We start from the raw sequence: 17,975 nt of genomic DNA on the forward strand, positions 1-17,975 counted from the left end.
ACACAGCAACTGAGATCCCTCTGGCTGGCTCCTCACCAGACGGACCCCCAAGCCTCTTGGCATCTCTCCCCAACCAGCTCTTCACAGACCAGGTGAAGGGGGCCCCAGAGTAGAAAGCTGCATGATGGCACCGGAGCCTCCTCCATGTTGGTCTCAAACCTCTTCCTAATACCCACCGATGCCAGCCAGCCCAAGGGCTGCTCCTCGCCAGCGGGCACTGGTGACACTTCCCCTCCCCCTGTCCTGCTGCTGCCAGGCAGGGACACTTGTCCCATCCCTCCCCCAGGAATCTCCCCACGGCCAGGCAAGGGGCAGGGACAGAAGGTCCCAGCTGGGAACACTCCCCTTGCCCAACTCTGCCCGCACCTGCAGGCAAGTGATCCCCGCTCTGCCCAGGCCATGCTGCTGTGGGCAGCCCCTTCCGCCCCCCAGGGTGGCACTAGTGGGGCCTGGGTGCCAGCCTGAGTCCCTGCCACCCCTCCTGTGACAGGACCAGCACAGCTTCCGCCAACGCCCCAACGGGGAGCTCACGGGCACCGGCTGCTCCGGGCGCAGCTCCCTCCCATGCCAGACCCAGGCGAGAGGCACCAGCCGGGACACTCAGGAGCAGCCACGTTTATTACGCTACAATCCCTCCGCTGCCAGGAGGCCACGGTCAAGCCAAGCAGGCGGAGAGGAGCGGTGGGCAGCGGGGATGGGCATCCCAGCTCAGCCCCAGGAACATGCTGGGTGGAGGCTCCGGTTGCATTGACAGAGGGCGACGGGCAGCTCCCGCCACCCCCCGCCCACCCACGTGGGGAAGCTGCCAGACGAGCAGAGACCAGCCCAACGGGGCTACTGGATCGCCATGGCGGGGGCAGGGAGCATGGCCCCCACCGGGCACTAGAGAGGGAAACAGCTGGGCCGGCAGCCGTGCCATCCAGCCCGTGGCGTGGGCTCCCAGAGGGAGGGGGATCCAGGTCCCCAGCGGTTCCCGGAGCAAAGCAGACAGGCCCGTTGCAGTAACCGCCTGGCCCACCTGAGCGCTCAGGCGTGACGAGCCCGTAAGCACGAACCTCTCCCAGCCACCGAGAACGGGGTGGGCGGGGAGGTGCGGGGGCGACAGGCTGCACTGGCGGAACCCAGGTCCATCGCTGCAACTCCAGGGCTGTTCCCTGGGGAACCAGACAGCGGGGAACCCCACCGGGCGTGGAGAAACTAGGCCTGGTCTGCAGCCGGCATAACGAGGGGCCGGGCTCACGGCCAGCTGCCCCGTCGGGCGGTGGGGCCTGCACACTGTGCCCCCCAGCTGATCGGCAGAGCCCACAGCTGGGGTGTGTGTCTCCTGGTGGTGCACAGCCGCACACGCCTCAGCGCACATCAGAAAATGTATTCTGCACATGGGCGGAAAAAATTCACAGATGGATGGAAAAGAGTAGAAGGAACATGCCCCTTGGGAGTCCTTAGACTTTTTTTTGGGGGGGGGGGGATTAGCTATTGGAGTCAGCTTCACCATGCTGCCCCCCCATCTCCTGGGACCCCAGGGAGAGAGGCCCTGAGCGGGCCCCGTCAGTACCAGCTGGATCCCACCAACTGGGCCAGGAATTCACCCCCCCCCCCCCCCCCCACTGTGGCCTTGGGTCTCGGCTTGTGGTTTCAGGCGCCCGCGCCGGGTTCACTGTCGGCTCTGCTGGTCTGTCTAGGGATGTCGGCGTTGAACCGGTTCGCCGATTGGCATTAGCGCCTCGGTTAACCTTGCCGGTTCAACTCCCGGCAGCCCACGGGGCGTTTACCAGCATCAGCGGCTGCATGGGCATCGGGCCCACGGTTACGGTGTTTTTAACGGCCCTGACAGCAGACTCCTCCCTGGCCCAGCCAGCCAGTTCTCACCAGCGTCCCCGAGACCGGGGGGGAGCTAAAAACCCTCCAGCCACCAGCTCGGAGAACAGGGAGGTGCTAACACGCAGCCCCTCTGAACCTGATCGTGCCTGCGCTGCTAAAGCTTCCTGTGCCTCGTCTTCGGGCACGTCCCTTTCACACAAGGGCGGGGGGGGGCTTCAGGGGGACTTGCCTCGGGTGGGGGGGAGCAGGCCTTGTTGGACACTGCTTAGTGTTGGCCAGCGACAGGGTCTTGGTAACACCCAGGACTCCGAGTCCAGCTGTTCTATAGAAATACACCCACCTCCCCCCGGGGAATCCCTGCTCTCCCAGCCCATGCCAGGGCACCAGCCGCGCCGCCACCTCCCCCGCCAGAAGGGAGTGGGGGGCGCGAGGGCTTCGCCCCCAGGGGCCACGCCAACCCCCCTCGCGGGAGGGCCAGCCACCCTCGCCAGGCGGCAGTTCAAGTAACTCGGGCAGACCCAGTGGTGGTTCTCCTCCTCCAGGGATTTTGCCCCAGGGTCCGTAGCCTTTGGAGCAGCAGCCAAAACCGGCTCAGTATCGGAGGCAGGGGAAGTCGCTGCTCTGCAGCCCTCCCCTGGTTGGGGGGAGCAGGGCCGCACCCCTGCCCCCCACGCCGCAGACTGATCAGAAGGGACTATCTGTGTATATACACACACACACACACACACACACACACACACACACACACACACACACACACACACACACACACACACACACACACACACACACACACACACACACACACACACACACACACACACACACACACACACACACGGCTTCCGCAGACTGGAACACCCCCCCCACTGCCCCGTCAGCCTCTGGCCCACAGGCAGCCCAGGGGGCACCTCGGGCAGCGGGTGACGAGACACGGGGTATCACAACCGCGTGCTTGCACACCCGTTCTTTCTAGAACAGGCGTTTCGAACGCCCAGCCCAAGCCAAAGCATCAGCACAGGACCAAGCAGCAGCAGCGACGGGGGCTACGCGGGGTCGAATCCCGCCAGCAGCTCATCCCCTCCTCGCTCCACAGTGCTTAGAGCTGGCGCAGAGCACTCCTGGGTCTGCTCCCACCCCATAACATTGCACAGACCACGCCCTGCCCTTCCCAGCAGGCCGGGCGACGGGCTGGGGGCGGGGGGGACGTCTGGTCCCTTCTCTCCAAGCCCGGCGGCCCTGGGCGCCACGGAGTCTCAGGAAGCCACGCGTCCCTTGCATCTCCGCGCTGGCAGGACGGTCTCCCCGCTGCTCCTGCACACGTGGCGGGGCACACGGCCGGACGCCTCTGCCTGGGGATGTTCGGTCGCCGAGGTGCAGGCGGGCGAGGAGACTCTGGCATCCCCCTTGAGGCAAGGCTCCCTCACTGCCCTAGCGCGCCTCCGGGCAAAGACTCCACGTAGGACAGCGCGCTCTGCAGGGAGGTCAGGCAGTAACCCTCCTCGCCGATCAGGTACCTGGCACGGAAACAGGAGATCAGGGCGCCCTCAAAGCCACAGGGAGGGATTTCAAACCACAGTAGCACAACCTGCCTCGGAGAGAGTGCCAGCCCACCCCCCATGTGCTGCAGACACAGGGCTAGCCCTCAGCAGCTCCCCAGCACGCACCGATCGCCTTCCCCCGGCCCATCCCACACCCGGGCAAGGAGGCAGCACAGAACTGAAGCGCCCCTCTCTTTCCCAGACCACTGGCCTCCACGCGCCCTCAGCAGTGAGTGCTCCGGGTTAACAGCCAAGCGGCGGATACATTCCATACTGGCTTCCACGTCGGAAAGAACCCTACCGAAAATTAAATCTGAAACCGACAACCCATGGTGAGGCCGCAGCTCCTTCTGCGTTATAATCATGGACATGAAATGCAATAAGCAGCAGCGTCTGCTGCCAAGTTGTAAAGAAAGCCAGAGCTTCGAACGGGAGAAAGTCCCTGGCTAAGCCCTTAGAACCTGACTTTGGGGTAGGGCCAAATCAGCCTGAGACAGGCGCAGGCGCAGGGAGAATATTCCCTTTGCTGCGGTTCATTCAAAGTTAAGAAACCAGCTTGTTTCCCTCCCCCATTCAGGGAACACACGCTGGACGCGAGAGGATGAGCTCTACTAGCTCTATTGCTCTGGAAGACAGTGACCAGACACCAACCCTGCAGTTCACTAACTACAGACAATGCTGCTATTCCCGTCCCGCCCCCCGCCCGGCCCTACCCCTCGTGGATAAACTCCTCCAGCGCCGCACACTCCGCCGCCAGCTGGGGGAGGTTGCTCTTCAGCACCACGTAGGACAGGATGGGCAGGAGGTCGTCGGCACCACTGCAGGGGACAGAGGTCGGTGTCAATTCTCCCCATACGGCTCCAGACCCAGAGCACCGGCTTGAGCTCGTCACCCCCCCCCTTCCCCTGGGCACCATGCCTCAGTTTCCCTGCCTGGGGAGACTATTTACCTGGATGGTGCCCTTCCTCCCAGAGGTGCTGCAAGACCCGCTGGCTTGCTAAATGCTTTGCGATCCCCATGTGGAAAGGGCTAGGGAAGAACCCCACCTTCCCAACCCCCAGGCTGCCAGCCCAGCCTGGAACCCACACCGGCCAGGGGAGTCCCTGCAGACGTGCACCCCTACCCCCCCCCACCAGGCCAGTGACACACAGGAACGGACGCCACCCTCCTGCTTTCGCACGCCCCTTCCCATTGGCGCAGAAACGTCACCCGGTCAGTGGCAAAGGAGTAAACCTGGCATCTGTCAAGAGGGGACTAGATGAGAGGGGTCATTGCATCCGGCTTGGGGGGGGGGGGCCTGGGACTGTGCCGTGGGGCAGGACCGAGGGGTGCTGGCCAGGGGCCCCCAGGAAGGGCTGCAGGCCAGGAGAGGAGCTGTGGCAGACCCCAGGGTGAGGGAGCAGCGAGCGCCAAGGGCTGCAGTGAGGGTCCGTGCATGGGAAATGAGCCGAGCCGCATCTCCGCGGGCTGTGGCTGGGCCCCGCCGCTCTGCAGGGAGCATTCACCTCTGCTCGAAATGTGCCCCCCCCCCGCCCCCGCGCCACAGCCTGGCTCCCTCCCGCCGCTTTAGTGCCCTCGACAGACCTGCTTCCCACTCGCCCAGAGCTGCAGCTGGAGCAGCCACTGGCACTGGATCCCCCCCCCGCCTCCCCTCCGGCGGGCTGCCTAAGTGCAAGTGACAGGTTCGAGGCTCGCTAATGGGCAGCCCTGGCCCCAGTGCTGCCTGGGCGCAGCGGGATGGGGCCCGGGGGCGGGAGGCTGTCGGAAGCGATCCGTCACGGCTCAGCACAGGCGTCTGGCTGACAGGCCGGCTCCAGCTCCTGGCGCGGCCCGGAGACGAGATCGAGCCAGCGGGAACCCTGCTCTCAAGGGGAGAATGGGACTGTGGGGCAGGGCTGAGGGGGCGCAGGGATGGAATGGCGCCATGCGGGCGGCCGTGGGGCAGGGCTGAGGGGGCTCGGGGATGGAATGGCGCCATGCGGGCGGCCGTGGGGCAGGGCTGAGGGGGCTCGGGGATGGAATGGCGCCATGCGGGCGACCGTGGGGCAGGGCTGAGGGGGCGCAGGGATGGAATGGCGCCATGCGGGCGGCCGTGGGGCAGGTCTGAGGGGGCTCGGGGATGGAATGGCGCCATGCGGGCGGCCGTGGGGCAGGTCTGAGGGGGCTCGGGGCTGGAATGGCGCCATGCGGGCGGCCGTGGGGCAGGGCTGAGGGGGCTCGGGGCTGGAATGGCGCCATGCGGGCGGCCGTGGGGCAGGGCTGAGGGGGCTCGGGGCTGGAATGGCGCCATGCGGGTGGCCGTGGGGCAGGGCTGAGGGGGCTCGGGGCTGGAATGGCGCCATGCGGGCGGCCGTGGGGCAGGGCTGAGGGGTGCTGCCTGCAGCCAGAGGGCAGGAGTCTGAGGGGGGGACATCTAGCAGTCCTGGAAAAGCGCCGAGGGGTCCTGTGGCACCTTACAGACATGCTCCTACACGTCAGTTAGTCTCTAAGGTGCCACAGGACTCCTCGGCGCTTTGCAGATTCAGGCTAACACGGCTCCCCTCTGATACTTAGCAGTCCTGGCACACTCCCGCCACGCTCCTCCAGCTCTGGGGCGTTGATTGGGGGTCACAGGTGCCTCGGCTGCCCTCCAGCTCGTTTCCACGGAGGCCGGTTTCTCCCGCGCCCTGGGGCCGTACTCACATGGCGGCGGCGGCGGGTGGGGGCCGGCTCTCCTGGGCGGCGCAGTACTCCTCGGCGCACTCGCAGATGACACGCAGGGTCCGCACTGCAAGGCACCAGCCACAGACTCCAGTGCCAACCGGCCGGGCCTGCAGCAGGCACCACGCGCTCACCCTGCGGGGGGGGGGGGTCTCCGGGCTCAGAGCAGACCCCACGAGGCCAGTTTCTATGCGCCCTTTGCGCTAGCAGGGATGGACCTCAGCAGCCGGCGTCTCTTCCCCCTCCCACGGCTAAGGGAGGCCGGCTGCCCTCAGGAGCCTTAAACGCCGTCACGCACCTTCCCATCGCACGGCCCGGCCCCCACCCGCCACGGCTTTCCCTGACTCTCCCAGGGACTCTCCACAGCCTCGCGAACGGATTTCTCCTCCCCTCCCCTCCATAGCCCCTCAGCGCAGCGCTGGAGCGGAGAGAGGGAAGGCTGTGTGACAAGCCCAAGGTCCCCCAGGGCGTGTGTGGCAGAGCAAGGAACCAAACCTGGGCTTCCCAAGGGCCAGAGGAACGCCTGAACCACGGGGCCACCCGCCCTTGCTACCGGCCCTGCAGCGACTCCTGCCAGCGCCCCGCGGGAAGGCGGCTGTGCGTTTCCGGCCCCTTTGGGGGTGGGGTTGCAGACAGAAGTGAGGAACCCGGGCGACCAGCCTGCTCTCCCAGCAACCCGCGTGGAGCCCGCTAGACACGGGCTCCAGGTTCGACTTCCTGCAGCCACCCTGGGCAAGCCAGTCTCGCTCTGAGCCCCCGCCAGGCACCTGTGCCAGAGCGCGGCCTCTCAGGAGATGGGCTAGCGCCGGGGCGGCTGCAAACGCCCGGCACTCTCCAGAGAGGAAGGACGGGCCTAAAGCCGCAGGCTGCCCCCGGCAGGCCAGCCAGACTCTTCCTGGGCAATCCCTGGCCAGGGGGTTTCATGCTGCGGTCCTGGCTCCGGGCCTGCTCTCCCGGCCAAGGGAGCACAGAGAGGACTGAGCCGAACTTCACTGCCGAGAGCCTCTGGACTCCAAGAGCCACGTTCTTTCCCTCTGGCTCCGCCTGTGGGAGAAGAGAGCAGGCGCACCCAGCAGAGCCAGGCGGCTGCGACGAGCCGGCTGACGGAGGGGTGAGGATGGGCCAAGCGCTAAGATCCCAAGTCACGGGCCGAGACGGGGGGCAGAGCAGAAACAAGCAAACCGCAGCGGCTGTCCCTCTCGTCACAGTCTCCGGGCACTTCTCTCGCTGCCCCAGGGGGTGAGCACCAGCTGGGGGAAACCGAGGCACGTGCCAGAGACACGACTTAGCCAAGGCCGCGGAGCAGAGAAGCGAGCCCGGGGTTCCCCTGCTCTGAACAGGCCCCTCGTGAATGTGCACGTGAAAAGCGGATACAAACCAAACCGAACGAGGCAGGTTCCTGGGGTGCCCCCCCGGCCCCGCCCCCCAGAGATAGGGCCAGCCTCACCTATGCAGTCCAACTTCTTCTGCGGGCAGCTCTCCAGAAGCATCAGCCCCAGCTCCTGCACGGCCCTGCTATACGGGTAGGACCCTGCCGCGGGGGCCGCGCTGTTCTGGGGGAAGAGGTTCGCGGAGACGCCGATGTCCGAGGGGAGCACGTGCCGGTGATGTTCCATGCGCCTGGCAAGGGCCAGCTCCCGGGCCTGGTAGACCTGCCTGTGGGGGCAGAGAAGCAGGCCGGTGCAAGGGGCGGCCTGTGGCGCCGGGCTCTCCGGGGCAGAGCCCCCGCGCACGCCAACCGCGCCCCTCCCGGGAGTGGGGCACCAGCAGGCCAGGAAACCAGGCGCCTCCCGGCCGCTCCCAGTCACAGGGAAGTGAAAGCCTGAAGCCACCGTGAGCCACGCCCGCCCTGGGCCCCGCGCCAACGCAGGCAGCCACAGGGAGGGGTTACGGCCCCACCGGCACCCACGCGGTCTGCGGAAAAGGGATCGGCGTGCCCCCGGAGCCGCCACACGCAGGGCAGCCAGCAGCACCGTACGCCCCGGAATTCGGTCTGGAGAACGGGGCTCTGCAAAGAGCCTCTGGCCTCAGCGCCCCGGGGCAGCCCCGCGTCCCCTGCCCCCGCAGCGCTCCCTGCCCCCGCAGTGCTCCACGCCCCCTGCCCCCGCAGCGCCCCCTGCCCTCGCAGCGCCCCCTGCCCCCGCAGCGCCCCGCGCCCCCTGCCCTCGCAGCGCCCCCTGCCCCCGCAGTGCTCCACGCCCCCTGCCCTCGCAGCGCCCCCTGCCCTCGCAGCGCCCCCTGCCCCCGCAGTGCTCCACGCCCCCTGCCCTCGCAGCGCCCCCTGCCCTCGCAGCGCCCCCTGCCCCCGTAGTGCTCCACGCCCCCTGCCCCCGCAGCGCCCCCTGCCCTCGCAGCGCCCCCTGCCCCCGCAGTGCTCCACGCCCCCTGCCCTCGCAGCGCCCCCTGCCCTCGCAGCGCCCCCTGCCCCCGCAGTGCTCCACGCCCCCTGCCCTCGCAGCGCCCCCTGCCCTCGCAGCGCCCCCTGCCCCCGCAGTGCTCCACGCCCCCTGCCCTCGCAGCGCCCCCTGCCCTCGCAGCGCCCCCTGCCCCCGTAGTGCTCCACGCCCCCTGCCCCCGCAGCGCCCCCTGCCCTCGCAGCGCCCCCTGCCCCCGCAGCGCCCCCTGCCCCCACAGTGCTCCACGCCCCCTGCCCTCGCAGCGCCCCCTGCCCCCGCAGTGCTCCACGCCCCCTGCCCTCGCAGCGCCCCCTGCCCTCGCAGCGCCCCCTGCCCCCGCAGTGCTCCACGCCCCCTGCCCTCGCAGCGCCCCCTGCCCTCGCAGCGCCCCCTGCCCCCGCAGCGCCCCGCGCCCCCTGCCCCCGCAGCGCCCCCTGCCCCTGCCCTCGCAGCGTCTCCTGCCCTCGCAGCGCCCTGCGCCTGCCCAACCCGGGCCAGGCCAGCGGCACAGGAGAGCCACCGTACCTATAGAGGGCCAGCAGGGGAGCCCAGAGAGGGGAGAAGAAAGCATCTTCTATACATGCCAGGCACTGGTCCTTGGAGGAGGTGGAGTTCAGGCCCTCGAAAGCCAGCAGAGTCAGGGAGAGCAGCCTGTCTGGGGAGAGTACAGGCAGCTCACTGGCTCATGGAGAACAGCCGGTAGGGGGTGTTTACAGGCAGCTCGCTGGCTCAGGGAGAACAGCCGGTCAGGGAGTGTTTACAGGCAGCTCGCTGGCTCAGGGAGAACAGCCGGTCGGGGGTGTTTACAGGCAGCTCGCTGGCTCAGGGAGAACAGCCGGTCGGGGGTGTTTACAGGCAGCTCGCTGGCTCAGGGAGAACAGCCGGTCGGGGGTGTTTACAGGCAGCTCGCTGGCTCAGGGAGAACAGCCGGGCAGGGGTGTTTACAGGCAGCTCGCTGGCTCAGGGAGAACAGCCAGTAGGGGGTGCTTACAGGCAGCTCGCTGGCTCAGGGAGAACAGCCGGTAGGGGGTGTTTACAGGCAGCTCGCTGGCTCAGGCTCTCAACGCGTGTGCTGGGAAAGGGGGCTCAGGCTGCAGCCCCAGGGAAGTGGCTGTCTGCGGGCCCCCGAGCCAGGGCTGTCTGGCTGGCCCGTCAGAGCAAGCTGCTCCTGCAGGCGGGAGCGGACGAGGAGGCGGGCTGGGGGCCCAGAGCTCACCTCGTGTCTGGACAGGCGCCCACGTGGCCTGGGAAGGGGAGGGGCGGGCCAGAGGGAAGCGGTGGCGCCGTGCAGCGAGGAGGCCGGGGCTAGGGTACAACCACCTCCTGAACGGGGCCTCCTCCCAGCGCAGGTGTCACCCTCGCCCTTCTGCAGGCCCCGGCCTGGCTGGCAGGCGCTGGGAGCAGGACACAGCGTTGTGTGGCGGGACCCAACCCAGCCCAGGGCGTCTGCACGGACAGCGGGGGCCTGAGGGGTGCACCGGGCCTGCCCTCTGGGCTCTCCTCAGGGCTGTGGCACTACCGCCCCTGGAGGGAACACCCCACTCTCCCCCCAGCGGGGGCCTGAGGCGGGACCCCCTGTGAGTCACGCGGCCCCCACGCCCCTCACCCATTGCGTTGTGAATGTCCTTCACGATGGCTTTCAGCTGCTCCTGCGCCGGGGCCCTCTTCTCAGCGGGGGCCTGGGGCGCCGCAGCCGGGCCCGGGGGCCAGCTCTCGGGCGTGGCCAGGAACAGCTCCAGGTCCTCGAAGGAGCTCTCGCGGGCGGCCTCTCCCTGCGCCCCCAGGCCGCTGCCGTGCTCGTCCTCCCTCGGGCTGGGCCACAGGCCGGCGGCGCTGTCCTCCTGGACGGAGGCCATGCAGTGCAGGCTCTGCGAGGACCGCAGCCGCCGGCCCCCCAGAGCTGGGCCCAGCAGCCCCTCAGCATCCAGCGAGAGGGGCGAGCCCCCGGGAGCGGCGCCGAGCTCGGCCAGGTGCTGGCTCACCGCGGGGTAGAGCCGGCTGTAGACGGCGTGCTGGAACCTCCTCAGCAGCTGGGCGATGGGGTGCTCGGGGAAGCTGGAAGCGAAGGGTCGGCGCTCGTCACAGGGCGGGGGCAGGGGCTGCTGGGACGCGCTCGAGGCCGACCCAGGCGTCTGGGGAGCACCTGGCCGGGGCTAGGGACCGGGTGGGGATCCCGCCGCGCCATTCAGTGGCCAGCAGGCTGCGTCCCCAGACAAGCCCCACTGGAAACCTCCCCACCCCCGGCACCGTCTGGGCAGCCGCAAGAGCCGAGGAGCCACTCGGCCACATGGGCCTGCGGAGCCCCCCCGTGTGGGGCCCCCCTCAGCCCTCCCACTGGCTCTACCTGAGGAGGTGAGCGATGAGGCCGGACACCAGCGAGAGGTCGGTCGGGTTCGCCTGCAGCTTGGCTTTCCAGAGCTTCGGCCACTCCTGGGGGACGCAGCAGCACAGAGCAGTGAGGCCGCGAGCTCGGGACAGGGCCCCCCGGAGATACCCGCCTCTCGCCACTCACCACAGCCCCGAAGGGCTCCCGACTCCCCCACTCACCACAGCCCCGAAGGGCTCCCGACTCCCCCACTCACCACAGCCCCGAAGGGCTCCCGACTCCCCCACTCACCACAGCCCCGAAGGACTCCCGACTCCCCCACTCACCACAGCCCCGAAGGGCTCCCGACTCCCCCACTCACCACAGCCCCGAAGGGCTCCCGACTCCCCCACTCACCAAAGCCCCGAAGGGCTCCCGACTCCCCCACTCACCAAAGCCCCGAAGGGCTCCCGACTCCCCCACTCACCAAAGCCCCGAAGGGCTCCCGACTCCCCCACTCACCAAAGCCCCGAAGGGCTCCCGACTCCCCCACTCACCACAGCCCCGAAGGGCTCCCGACTCCCCCACTCACCAAAGCCCCGAAGGGCTCCCGACTCCCCCACTCACCAAAGCCCCGAAGGGCTCCCGACTCCCCCACTCACCACAGCCCCGAAGGGCTCCCGACTCCCCCACTCACCACAGCCCCGAAGGGCTCCCGACTCCCCCACTCACCAAAGCCCCGAAGGGCTCCCGACTCCCCCACTCACCAAAGCCCCGAAGGGCTCCCGACTCCCCCACTCACCAAAGCCCCGAAGGGCTCCCGACTCCCCCACTCACCACAGCCCCGAAGGGCTCCCGACTCCCCCACTCACCAAAGCCCCGAAGGGCTCCCGACTCCCCCACTCACCAAAGCCCCGAAGGGCTCCCGACTCCCCCACTCACCACAGCCCCGAAGGGCTCCCGACTCCCCCACTCACCACAGCCCCGAAGGGCTCCCGACTCCCCCACTCACCACAGCCCCGAAGGGCTCCCGACTCCCCCTCTCCCTCAGCGCACGGCCCCCCGCATCCCGAGCCCCAGCCTGGCCAGCTCCCGCCTGCCGCCGCAACCAGAGAGCAGACCGCAGGCGCCAGACCGGCCCCCCGCCCAAGTTCCCTGGCCCCTTCCGGCCAGGCTGGGCCAAGCCAACAGGCAGCCAGCGCGGAGGGAACGGCTCCCGGCCTCCACAGTCCAGCCGGCTGCCGAGGGACAGTGACCAGCCGGGCACTCACGTGGTCCTGCTCGTACTCCAGGACGGCGGCGTAGAGCACCCGCTGCTCCTGCTCCTCGGGCGTGAGGGCGATGCTGCTGGAGAACCTCCTGCCGAGAGCGCACAGGCCAGGTGAGACTCCTCCCCCGCTGCTGCTCCGGTCTGGAGGCCAGGCAGGGCGCCCGAGACGGGCAGGAGGGCAGCTGCAGGGCACCGACTCCAGCCGGAACCTGCGCAGACGCCTCGAGAGCCCAGCCTGCCCCGGCCAGCACCAGCGGCAGGATGCCCCGACCCAGCAGCCGCTCTCCGAGGGGAAGGGGAAGGGGAAGGGGAAGGGGAAGGGGAAGGGGAAGGGGAAGGGCGAGACGGCTGCTCGGGCTCTGGGCAGAGAGGACCCAGAAGAGCCCCCCAGACTCCCACGCCTCTCCAGGAGCCCAGCCCCCATGGGAGGCAGGTCCGAAGGGGAGAGCATGCTGGGTAAAGCTGTGCCATCACCCCCCTGCAGCCCTGCCACCACCCTCCCGGGCGGCCGAGGGAGCCAGAGGGCGGGCGCGCTCCCCGCGGGCATGGGCGGGTGTCAGCCAGCCAACAGCTTCGCTGTTTCCGGCCCTGCCCCGGACAAAGGGCCCTTCCCCGAGCCCAGGCCTCGCTCACCTGTTGGCCGCTTCCTGCAGCCGCAGCCGGCGCTCCTCCATCTTCCTCTGGAGCTGGGCACAGCCGAGTTAAGGCTCCACAGCCGCGTCCCCACCGCCCGGCACGCAGCGGCTCCCGCCCCACCCTCAGCGTGGGGCCGGCCTGCACACAGCCCTGGCGGAACCCCGCCCCACCAGCGCCACAGCCGGCACGGAGAGGGGGCCGCACGGCCGATTCTCAAAGCCAGGCCTGAGGGGAGCCCCGGGGGACTCCAGCAACCGCCCCCCCCTTTAGAGCAGCCTGGGCTGGGCCACGCTGCAGAGCAACGTCCGACTCGCTGTTCTTCCGGCGCCCGGCGCGGAGGGTGACGGGGAGGGACTGTGCTTCTCGGGACACACCCAGGCCAGGGGAGCCGCAGCCGGGGAGGGGGCCCGAGCAGCCGATGCAAAGGCAGCGCAGCCGTCGTTACGGGAGCGGCGCCGCTGTGCGTATGTCGAAGAGGCGCCGTCTCCCACGCCCCTCCCCTGAGATTCGGACCAGGCCACGACCCTGCGCCAGGAGCCGAATTGCTCCTCCGCCTGCCCCCCGGCAGCAAACGCTCTGGGCCGCTCCCCCCGTTCTCCCCTGGAGGCGAGGGAGCGCCGTGGCCCTAAACCCGCCCCAGGCCCTGGGGGCACCCCACTGCCAGCTGGGCAGGATACGGTCTCCTCCCGGGCTTTGGCAACCACCAGGTTCTCCATCATCTGCCGCTGGAGCGACAGCGTCTGCAAAGCAAAGAGGCCTCGTTGGCGCCCGGGGGGCCTCCGGCTGCGCTGGGGGTGCTGGGACGGAGCACGGACTGGGCCGTCCCCCAAAAGGAAGCGGCTGCGCCCCAGGAACGGCCCAGCCCTCCCACGTGCTGCCAGAGCCTGATGGAGCTCAGGGCCGGCTGGCAGCTGCCGGGCGCTCGGCAAGGGCACGCCCACGCAAGTGCCCCCTGGGGGCCCTCTGAAAGCAGGGGGCCCAGACCCACGGCTCCGGGAGGCCACGCTCATTTGCATGCCATTACCCAGAATGCTCTGAGGTAGCAACTCTCGTTCTCCCCCTCCCCCCCGCCAGTCTGGGTTCGCCAGTCCCTAATTCCCACCCAACCCCTCTTTCTGCACCCTGGCAGCATGGAGCCGTAGGTGCAGCGGGACCCCCCCGGCCATCCCAGCTACGCTATCCGGCAGCTCCCCGCCGGAGGCGCCTGGCTGCCAGGCAGCAGGCACCGGGATCAGGTGCCTGCTCCCTTCCTGCTCAGGGGCAGCCCCCGGGAAGGAGCAGAGGAGGCCGCCGGGTGCTGCGGAGCGAGTGCCCGTTTCCTGCTTCCCGCCGAGGGCTCCAGCCTCCGCCCTCCCTGCCCGCGCGGGTCCCCACTTGCCAGGGAGGTCTTCTGCACCGCCTGGCTGGGGTTCAGCCGCGCCACCCGGGCCTCGTACGTCGCTCTCAGCTTCTGGTTCTGCAGCGAGGCCTCCTCCAGCGGGGTGAGCTCCCTGCGAGGGCACCAGGGCCGCTGGGTCACTGCAGGAGGGCTGGCCCCGCTCTGAGCGCCAGCCCCAGATCCGCTCTGCCCAGGGGAAGGGGCCAGCCGGGTCTCCCTGCGCCCCTGCTCTGACCCGGCCCAGCACGAAGGCCACGATTCTCTGCACTCCCTTCCGCCCAGGAGGAACCTGCCCCCCGGCAGGAGGGCTCCTGGAGCGACAGCCCATCTCCCCAGCCCTTGCCCTCGGTCCTGCCCCTCGGCCTCCCAACCAGGCTCCGCACCAGCCGCCGGACCACATGGCCCCGACCACAGAGCTCCCCTGCCACGCGGCTCAGGCCCCACCCTCCCGGAAGCTGGAGCCTCGGCCGGGGGGGGCTGCCGTTGGGGGGCTGCTACAAGCCCAGCACCTAGATCCTCCCGGACACAAAACCCACTGACCCTGCATCTTCCAGGCTCAGCGGGCAGCACCCGGCCCCCTCGGGAAGGGCTGAGCGAGGGCCTGTGGGACAGCCACCACCAGCTGGCCCCACGCGTGCCAAGCCGCCACCACGGCGCCTCCCCTTTGGGAGGGCTAGGCTCTTCAGCCCCACATTCAGCGCCCCCCACCCTGCAGCCCCGTGGGGCTGGGGAGACTCCATGCCCCACGCCCCAGCCCCGCCTAACTCACTTCTTCGTGCCCTGAGCTTTGGTGAGCTGCAGCTTCTGGAAGATCTCGGGGGGCAGGAAGGGAGACAGCTTCCCCCCCTCATCCGAGAAGACCCTGCGGTGCCTGGAGACGGGAGCAGGGCCGGGCCCCTTCTCGGGGGCAGCTGGCTTCACCGGCCCTGGGATGGGGGGAAGACGAGGGCGTTGGGTTTAGCAGACACGAGCAGGGAAACCCGGCACAGCCGAGCGCCCGCGAGCGGCAGGGCCGGGCGAGCCGGCCAGGGAAGCGGGAGGCAGCACTGCCCTCCTATCAGGGAAGCTGCCAGTCTCCCCTCCCCGGGGACTCTGTCTCCAAAGGCTCCTGGGAGAGAATCAATGACACCTGCCAGCTCCCTCCTGCCTCTGCAGGCCAGCCCCCAGCTGCTGCCCTTCCCCCGACCCTGGCAGGGCCATCGTCCGGGCAGGCCAGCCCAGGGCCGCCCCACCCATGCCCCTGCGGTGGTTCTGCCCACAGCTGCCTGTGCCGGCTCCCAGCGGCAGGGGCCCCCTCCCCCACGCTCGGCCCTGCCGCCGGGGCGACTCACCCAGCACGGCCGCGCTGGACTTGGCTCGCTCCAAGCACTGCTCAGCCAGCTTCAGCATCTTGGGGGTGTCGGGCGTCACGGCGTCGCAGCCCCCTGGTGCAGGCAAGGGAGGGGGGGGTCAGTGGGTTTCCTTGGGGAGTTCCCGCAAATCAAGTGCCAGAGGGAGCTAGATCCACCCCCCAGGCCTGCACCCGGCACCGCCTCCTTCCCTAGCAGGCTGCTGGGTGTTATAAACCCACGGGCAGGGGCAGTTCCTCCTCTGGACCCCCGCCTGGGGGCACAGGGTGTTCCCAGCCGCCCTCGCCAACGCTGCCCTGGAGGGGTCACTGCAGGGGCCTAAGCATGCCGGCCGCACCCTCGCTGCCAGGCCACACCGCGTGACGAGCGACGTGCACGGACCACGGTGCAGCAGCCCAGCCTGCACATGGCTAGTTTGGCCGTTCGTGCCGCTAGGCCCTGCCGGCTAGCGGAGTCTCCGGAGGTGGCTGGTCCCTTCCACAACCGGATGCTGAGTCCTGCGTGCTCGGGGTGGAGAGCAACGCCGCTAGGCATGGTACTGCCCCTCGTCCGCTGCCCACCGCCCACCCCGCACAAACCTGCCACCTTCCCGGGGGCTGGCGGAAGGAGGCAGCCAGGATCTGAGCTGGCCAGAGAGCTGTCCCTGTGCGACTGTATTTTAGGAGTGAGTTGTGCTGCACTCCTCCCACCGCTGGCTTTTGCAGCGGGGGGGGGGGAGGGGGCAATACTTTTTGAAGGGGGAGGCACTTCCCAAATTTCAGAAGTAGTCACGGAAGGGGGCAGGGCCTTGTGCAGAAGGGGCGGGGCCAGGAGGCTCCTCCCACCCCCAGGTCTTAAAGGGCTGGCCGTGGGCCAGACCAACCGTCCTGGCCAGCCGAATGCGGCCCGCAGAGGCTGACTGGCCCCCCCATTTTACAGTAATTAACCAACCCAAATAACCCCGAAAACAGGGCTCAAGGGTTTAGAATTGCGGGGGAAGACCCCAAGCCCCACGCAGCTGAAGCACTCTGCTCGGCAGGCTCCCCCCAAGCCCCAGGAGAAGCCGACCAGAAAGGCTGGCCCGGGGAGGCAGGGGGCAGCCACCCAGGCGGAGGCGGGCGGGAGACAGGCCAGGCTGTTAGTACCTTCTGCTGCTGTCGCCTCCTCCAGCAAGGCCTGGGCAATGAAGCTGATGCTCCTCAGGTACTCGACGTAGGCCTCCTGTCCCGAAAGAGAAGGGAGGGGCCGGCTCAGCTCCTCCGAGCGCCGCCCGCTCAGCCGCTGGCCAGGAAGTCAGAGCCCCGCACCCGGGTCGGGGAACCTGGCAGGCTGCTGGAGGGAGCGGGAGATGCACGGGGAGGGGTAATAGCTCGCGCCAGCCCCCAGCACTTAAGGGCTCAGACCCTAGGGCCGCTCTCCTAGGGGCCTGCCCGCCCCTGGCGCTGGGCACAGGGGCAGACGCTTGGGGCACATCCTGCAGCAGGTTCCTATGGGAGCCCTGGACTGTGGATGCTGAAAAGGGCTTCAGGGGACCGTCCCTCTCGGCCTAGGAGAAACTGGGGTCGTTACTGCCTTGTCCTGTCGCCTGTGCAGCCAAATCCAGAGACTGGCTCCCGGCAGTGCCCGTGAGCCAACGCTGCCCCCAGGCCGGACTGGAGAGCGGAGCGAGCGCTGGGCATGGCAGGCCACAGACACGGCCCCTCTGCCCGGACACGGGTCTGCTCCCGTGAGGCACTGGCTAGCACTGCTGTAGGGTCGGGCTCAATGCTGCTCAGCCCAGGCCAGCCCCTGTGCACCAGTGGGACTCCTCGCTGCAGGGAGAACCCTATCCCTGTCCCACAGGCCGGGCCGGTGCGCACTGGCTCCAGGGGCCCCGGGACCAGCAAAGCCTCCAGGGCACATGGGGAAACAGGAGACACGGGGGCCCCTCCCACGCGGGGACACCAAGGGACACCAGGGACCCCTCCCACGCGGGGACACGGGGGGCGTCGCCAGGCCCAGCTCACCCGCGGCCGGTTCCCGGTGTCCAGCTCGATCGCCCCGGTCGCCAGCTTCATGGCGCTTTGCAGCGGCTTCGCCGCCCCGTCCCCGCCGGCCGCCATGGGGGGCCGGGACAGGGCCGGGAGCCGGGGCTGAGCCGCAGCTGCGAGCAGCGACCATGCTGCTACTGCGCTTGCGCAGCGACCCATCCTTCCTCCTCCCCCCCCGCCCCCCCCGGCTCGCCTGGCCGGGGGCGGGGCTGGTCTGGTCCGTGCAGCGCCGGGCACCTCTGCGGGCCCCTCGGGGAGACCCGCCCCCGCGTCCCTGGGCTTTGCTGCGGGGCGGGGCCCAGGCCGATCTGAGTTGTGGGGTTTCCCCGGCCCCGCCCCTCCCACAACAGGGGAAACTGAGGCACGGGGCCGTGGAAACACCTGCCCCCAGATGACGAATCCGGAGCAGCCCAGGCCCCGCGAGCTCACAGCCCGGCCCCGCCGCGGGGCAGCCCGCCTTCCCCGGGACCGAGCCTCCGCCCGCAGGCTGACCGCGCGGGGGGCGGGAAGGGCCTGGAAGGGGCGACGGCAGCGCTGCGGGGGCCCCCCCGGCCGGGAGGGCAGCGCGCC

At 69.4% G+C, this 17,975-nt stretch overlaps 1 protein-coding gene across 2 annotated transcripts; it reads right to left on the reverse strand.

Annotated features, from left to right (window-relative positions):
- Window positions 1-600: 600 nt before the first annotated feature.
- VPS9D1 (VPS9 domain containing 1) lies at window positions 601-17,960 on the reverse strand. 2 transcript variants are annotated; one of them, XM_075939824.2, is made up of 15 exons: window positions 17,382-17,958; window positions 16,521-16,596; window positions 15,379-15,471; window positions 14,817-14,973; window positions 14,048-14,159; window positions 13,347-13,409; window positions 12,667-12,719; window positions 12,035-12,122; window positions 10,803-10,888; window positions 10,065-10,513; window positions 8,984-9,113; window positions 7,510-7,718; window positions 6,045-6,129; window positions 4,076-4,180; window positions 601-3,338 (listed from the first exon to the last, which is right to left on the reverse strand). In XM_075939824.2, exons 1-15 carry the CDS (start codon window positions 17,562-17,564, stop codon window positions 3,245-3,247), a joined length of 1,983 nt encoding a protein of 660 aa, XP_075795939.2. In that variant the 5' UTR covers window positions 17,565-17,958; the 3' UTR covers window positions 601-3,244. The 2 variants fall into 2 exon arrangements, 1 of the variants encoding a protein (XP_075795939.2); XR_012906621.2 differs by lacking the exon at window positions 6,045-6,129 and having other exon boundaries at window positions 17,382-17,960.
- Window positions 17,961-17,975: the final 15 nt, after the last annotated feature.

The sequence above is a fragment of the Pelodiscus sinensis genome, chromosome 12 (genome assembly GCF_052426305.1).
Source record: "Pelodiscus sinensis isolate ZL-2025 chromosome 12, ASM5242630v1, whole genome shotgun sequence".
Lineage (NCBI taxonomy): Eukaryota > Metazoa > Chordata > Testudines > Trionychidae > Pelodiscus > Pelodiscus sinensis.

What these genes read in the sequence shown, in the direction of transcription:
- VPS9D1 (XM_075939824.2), bottom strand. Translation starts at nt 17,564, where the DNA reads ATGGGTCGCTGCGCAAGCGCAGTAGCAGCATGGTCGCTGCTCGCAGCT. An exon ending in CCAAAGCCCGGGAGGAGACC is followed by an intron (nt 12,720 to 13,346) that starts GTATCCTGCCCA and finishes GGCTGTGCCCAG; the next exon opens with CTCCAGAGGAAGATGGAGGA. An exon ending in GGACATTCACAACGCAATGG is followed by an intron (nt 9,114 to 10,064) that starts GTGAGGGGCGTG and finishes TACTCTCCCCAG; the next exon opens with ACAGGCTGCTCTCCCTGACT.